We start from the raw sequence: 6,241 nt of genomic DNA on the forward strand, positions 1-6,241 counted from the left end.
CGAAGTGATGGTTTCTGCAATCACAATTTGACAGTGGCAGTATTTAGAGGCAGATTACATTGGGTAAATTCCCACGCAAGGCCCAGGTACCAAATGCAGGGCCCACCACTGATTCAACATTATTATCAAAAGATAATGTGGGTGATGCACACTGCGTCAGTGTTCTTTCACTGTTTACCCTGGGTTACTTATTAGTCCCAATGTTACCAGACAGTGCAAATATAGATTTGTTTGTGTAATTTCGTTCGCACTTCTCATGCAACAATGTCAACCCATGACAAATTCAGTTTTCTTGTCACCTGGTCTCTGCAGTTACACATCCTGACCGCTCGCGTCGCTGTTTTTTAATCTCGCCAGCGGAAGCGAGCAAGGTCAGAAATCCAACATGGCGGCCCGCGGTCTTCTGCGGTCCGTCTGGAGTTCATTCACGTCTTTTAACTGTGGTATAAGCGCACAGATCATTTCGCTGCAAAGGATACAAGTGCCACCGTTGTCGCATTCGGTTAGTCAGAGGAGAGGAATCCGTCAAGGTGAGACGGTTTCGCGCAATTTTAAGAATAGTGTGCGTGTGTGGCTATATGCTGTACATAGATCGACATGATTTTCAACGAGACGCTTCCTTATTCTTTTGAAATAATCTGAATATTAAGGCGCTACAATGTCAAATGTTTCCCCTTGTTTGTTTCTACAGTCGTGGAAAAGCGTGAGGGTCAAACGGTGACCGTAAGTACAAACATCCATTTGTTTATGAAATCTCCTGTTCATATCCGTTGTGTTAGGGTGCTTCTTTATATGCTCCTGGCAGTTTGGAGTTACACTACGTTTTATCCAACACAACATGTAGACGTGGTTGTCCTAGATGTATAGTTTGTCTTTTTTTTTTTTTTTAAATGTAATTATTTAGAATGACAATGACCGTCATCAAAGTGGTAGTTACTCTCAACTAAGATGCATTAGCTGTAGTTGTCAGCAAATATCCGATGCATTATCAATATTGTGTATAATGTAATGTATTTCTAAAGATTGATAGAGGAAATAGTTTGTCACTTCAAATGTACACGGAGATAGACACACAGAAAAAAAAAGTGATATGTGCTTTAAATGGAACCAAGCACTTGAAGCAGCCGTAGTGAAGGACAATTATCGAAGACATCCAAGATGAAAATGTTTCTTGCAAATCTGAGCAAATGTGCCAAACTAATTTTCAAAAATGTCTTTCAGATGGAAGGAAAAATATTGGACACTGCAGCCGCACCCGAACCACCAAATCCCACCGCCAAGTGTCCGATCTATAGATGGAACCTGCAGAACAAATACAACTACACTGTAAATTATATCAAAATGTTGTCGTGGGTAATAACTGAGTCACCTCTAAAAACCTTGTTTTGTGTTTTTTTTTTCTGTCCTACTTTGACAGGATGTATTGCTGCTCAGTCAGTTCATCAGATCAGATGGAGGGATGCTGCCCAAAAGAATCACCGGTCTTTGTCCTGAAGAGCATCGCAAGGTTGCCGTGTGTGTGCAGATGGCTCACAGAGCAGGTGTGTGTACCTTGGTTCTCAAAGAGGGGCCTTGATTTACAATGGTCCTGAATAATTATGGCATACAATTGGATTGTGCAGCGGGGTAAAAATACATGATCGTGTGACACAAGAAGGCATGCTCAATACCTGCCATACATATTCTTTCTCCATTAGCTTTTGTTAAAAATGGCCGACAAGTGTTTTTTTTTTTTTTTTTTTAGACAGTTATTGTGTTACAATATGACGACTACACGAGTGTAGGTTAATGATAGCCATTGACGCTACCTGACGACTTGTTAACAACAGTCCTTTTTGTTTTGGTTCCGAGGTTTGCTTCCCGACCACCGACCCAAACTTCCAGAGGGCCACGTCCCGAAGCCCAAACCGCAACTCAACAGGTGACGCCAACACACGCGTTTTGTTTCTTCTGCACAGAGCGTTATGTATTACACTAAAAGCTCCGTCTGTCCACCCCCGTGCAGATACCTGACCCGCTGGTCCATTAGATCTGTCAAGCCCATCTACAAACGCGGGCTAAAGTGGTGCAAGAAACGCATGGCGGTCGGAAGCCCTCTGCTCAAGGACAATGTGCGATACGGTCCCAAGCCCCTTCACATTAAACACTGAAGAATCCTTGCGCTGCAGCTAGTTGGTTTGTTTAAAAAAAAAAACCCTTAAAGTATTTATGGAGACGAAAGGGCCGTTGGTGGGCAAATAAAAATATGCTTTGTTGATCTTTCATTTTTTTTAAAATCATTCAGATTGAATGAAACGGTAAGACAAATACATTTTATCCTGCGGTACACCACATCTCTCTTTTAAAGCATGAAGGGCAGGTCCAAGTTCTTGGTCCCGTAGCCGATGTAGATGAATCCGTGCAGCGGTGTCATGGGTACGTGGTAGAAGGTCAGGCCCAACCACAGCAGGCTGCGAATCACGCACACTTTGTTGGCACTCTCAAACTGAAGGCTCCACGATCCTACACGCACAAAGATGGGAACAATTAGTGCGCATCACGTTACTACCTAGAGTGAACCTCAGTTCATCACGTAGGATACATTCCAGACATATGTGAAAATCTGCGATGTAAAGACCATATGAAGAAACATTTTTCGAGTTTCTCCCAACCCACACATTCGAAATCCATTTCAACTTAATATGTTTCTGTTTCTCTCTTTCTGACAAGAAATCGGAGACTATTGAATAACATCCCTGAGGGTAGTTTGTCAAATAAGAAGCAAAAGCAAGTTGAAGTAAAACTGGAACACAAAACAAATGTATCTTCAAACACTGCAACGTTCAACTTAAGCCAACGCCGTACTCCCAACTTGATGTCAAATTTTGCTTTCACCTTTCGGAATGTCCTCACTCAGCGGATCCAGAAAGTCCAAAGCGGGGTTCAAATCAGCCATCTCCAACAGGGACTTCTTCTTCAGGTTCTTGGGCTGAGCAAAGTGAAGAAAATTTTCAAGTTTCCCTGCCTGAGTGTTAGAGAGGCCTGAGGGACAGACATTGTTTTCATGTTTTTTTTTTCCCCTGCTAAGCAGCTTTGCGTTCACACAAGAAAGCAATTTGAAGCCACTCTCACCGCCAAAGCTGCGATTGATCTGGACGACGCCGTGCGTGCTGTTAATGAAGGCGCCCCGCGGTACCACAGAAGCGTCTTCGTTGATGTGGTGAACCGTCACCGCCAGCCTTGTCTCCTCCGTCACTTTGGTCTGAACACAAGAACAAATTGAAGTGGATACAAACTGGATTTGTTCCTCGAGTGCAATCATGAAAACCAGGTACAGATTTTTAGCCCACGACCAGAACGAAATCCACCTGGAAATGTGACCTGCCCAATCCTCAATATGTTTTAGAGTGAGTTATTGTGGCCTATTTGTTGTTGTTTGAAAAGTTGGACAAAAAATACTTTAACATGCACGTATTCACTTTGTGGGTACAAACCTCATCTAAATGGGATAACTCAAGATGGTACTCACTGTCGACTCCTCCACTGAAGGATCAAGTCTTTCCGCTTGTCTGGACTCGTACACAAATGATGGGTCGCCTTCGAATCGGCCCTTTGCTGTTTTGGAAACGTCCTCGATCATTTCGGTTGTGGTCGTGGGGATCAGGAACCAATCGATACAATTGAAGCTGGAAGATCACACCGTGAGGAATGTAAACGCGTGCGGTTTTAAAACGCAAATAAATAAAGCTGCTACCTGTAGAAATGCTGCGTGTCCTTCAGCTCGTCATCCCTTCTCCCCTGAGCGATGAAATAGTGCTCTTTTAAACCGAGTATTTTGCCCCAGAATAACACTCGATTGAACTTGTAGTTTTTCTTCAAGATAATCAGTGAAGTTTGCAGAGCCGCCCTCTGCTCCGTGTTCAAAATGCACCCGCTACCCGCAACCAGCTCCAACGAATAGGATAACGAATTAGCGTCCATTGTCAATGTAGTTGTTGTTAGCACTGTCTGAACCGTTATTAGCTCGCTAGCTAGCGCCAGACAACGCTTCCGGGCAGGGAGTTTGGTCGTTACTGTTTTAGTAAACCCGCTCGTCACAAATTATTAGCTAATGGTTCGTTTTGGGCGTCATTTTTCTCTGAACTAGTAATGGTTTTAGCGTCACTTTTTTTTGAGCGTGTGGACTTGGCTGTTGGTTCCGGGTTGTCCTGGCAACGTTTCAACAAACCATTTGATTGGTCACGCAGAGCAACTAATGTGACGTCATTCAGAATATTTGAATATATCAGCGCTGTTTTAAGAGACAGAAACTACACGTTGAACGTTTTGAACTACAACTTGGAGAATATAAACTTTTATTGCTGTAACCCGGTGTGTGTTTCAAAAGCGTGCTCATAATCACATGACAGCGCGTAACTTTCTCGTTGCCAATAACACGTCATTTGATTGGCGTGCGAAGTTTTTTTCCCCTGACGTCATTTACGAGCGCGCAAACGTGATTTCAAATGGCGTTGATTACAATGTGAACGACACTAAGAGATACAAAACGACAACCCAGAAGTCATAAACTCTCCCGTCGGCGCAAACTGGTTTGTCTTTTGTTACATGAACTAAAAAAAAACAAAGAAAAACTGCATTTGCTGATAGAACTGTACATTCCAAGTGCAACGCTTTGCATTATTTTTGCAACGATACCTGTCCGACCCAACACGTTGGCTTGTTTCCAACCAAAAGTTTCTCTAATCAGACGTCAAAATGTCCCTCTCAAAGAGGCCTGAAAGCTGAAACATGTTAAGCAGCCAAGACACATTGCACGTTGCATTTAAGTTTAAAATACTACTCCCTCTTGTTTTTCTCAGTATGTTCAGTGTTCTTTGCAACCCTACAAAATGATAAGAAAATGACAAAATTAGCTAGGTAATATGGCATGGTTTGTTGTTTGTTCTAAGTCCACAGACAAACAGTGATTATCTGAAGAAAACTGAATCAAAATGTTTATATGTGATACAACACTAATTTTAACCCTTTTTATTAAAGGTTCTGTTTTGGAGAGAATCAGAGGTTGCCTGTACAGTACTCGCCTGCAAATAACTACAGGACACAACAGTACATGGTAAGTGATCAACGCCATTGTGGTCTAATGGAGCTGTAATTTATTTTCTAAAGTATAATATGGAATGATAGTTTACATAATTAGAAAAATCACATTACATTTGGGAGAAAGCTGGAATGGATAAATGGAATTTGTGTGGTGAATTCAGTTCGTCTCAATGGCCCACCACATAATAAACTGCTTTTGCTCCAGAGTGCCGTTTAGAATATTCCCTTTTTTTTTTCTCCCTAAATTGAAAATATCCATTCATTCCCATGCTTGCCTCTTCCCAAGGCTTGGCTTCAATTGTCCAAACAAAAGACCTCAGTTTGGAGTCACATGCTCCATTAGCAGTGATGGCTTCAGTTCCCTGCCAAGCTAATGTCGCCGACTCATGGAGAGAGAGGGGGTGGGGGGACGACTGGGGTGACTTCTTTGGAAAAGTGGGGAGTGTGCAAGGACAGTTTACACAATCACATACAGAAACATAGTCTGAGGTAAGGTTTTCAGATCATTTAGTGACCCGTGTTGCTAATCATGAATATAAATCTTATCATCTAAATGTGTCTTAATGGCCATTTGAGAGAATGGAAAAGAATCTAATGTACACAGGATAATGTTTTGTCAGCCATGCATGCCCTTTGCTTCCTGCCCATGCATACTGAACAGGATTTGCTTTTTCACGAGAAAGATACATTATCAAACACTCATCTTGAAAAGGCCTAATATTGACTGGCTAATTAATCAGCGGGGTCCTCCTTTATTTAATGTTCATCCTGAAATTTAACCCAAAAAACAATATATCTCTAACGTTCTGTGATTTGTGTATTTCTATTATTTCCGTGGAAGGCCTTGCGAGAAAATAACCAGAGAGAAATAGATTTATTTTTTTTTTTAAAGGCCATATTGAACAGCCATCTTGTCCACTTGTTACTCCACACATGCCTCGGTCCAATCTCACTTGATACAGGATTGGAAGAAAATCTGGAGGTGGTCGCGGTCCCGCTCCCTCTGGGAAACCCACCGCCCCGGGCGACCCGGGTTGCCACGACGCTAATCCCGCCACACAAAAGGCGAGGGCGCGTCCTTTAGCATGTCGCTGCCAGACGCTCTTCGTTGGCTTCGAGGGTCACGGCCATCGATCTTGGCGCTGACACATGGGCGAAACCT

General features: G+C 42.7%; 2 protein-coding genes across 2 annotated transcripts; one reads left to right on the top strand and one right to left on the bottom strand.

Annotated features, from left to right (window-relative positions):
* The first annotated feature begins 345 nt into the window (after positions 1-345).
* Positions 346-2,194, top strand: mrps18a (mitochondrial ribosomal protein S18A). The gene is made up of 6 exons (XM_019882743.1): positions 346-530; positions 692-723; positions 1,222-1,326; positions 1,418-1,541; positions 1,852-1,921; positions 2,006-2,194. Exons 1-6 carry the CDS (start codon positions 386-388, stop codon positions 2,148-2,150), a joined length of 621 nt encoding a protein of 206 aa, XP_019738302.1. The 5' UTR covers positions 346-385; the 3' UTR covers positions 2,151-2,194.
* An 80-nt stretch (positions 2,195-2,274) lies between these two features.
* rsph9 (radial spoke head component 9) lies at positions 2,275-4,202 on the bottom strand. The gene is made up of 5 exons (XM_019882737.1): positions 3,734-4,202; positions 3,509-3,665; positions 3,112-3,241; positions 2,875-3,021; positions 2,275-2,502 (listed from the first exon to the last, which is right to left on the bottom strand). Exons 1-5 carry the CDS (start codon positions 3,958-3,960, stop codon positions 2,342-2,344), a joined length of 822 nt encoding a protein of 273 aa, XP_019738296.1. The 5' UTR covers positions 3,961-4,202; the 3' UTR covers positions 2,275-2,341.
* Positions 4,203-6,241: the final 2,039 nt, after the last annotated feature.

The sequence above is a fragment of the Hippocampus comes genome, unplaced genomic scaffold, assembly GCF_001891065.2.
Source record: "Hippocampus comes isolate QL1 unplaced genomic scaffold, H_comes_QL1_v1.1 scaffold5, whole genome shotgun sequence".
Lineage (NCBI taxonomy): Eukaryota > Metazoa > Chordata > Actinopteri > Syngnathiformes > Syngnathidae > Hippocampus > Hippocampus comes.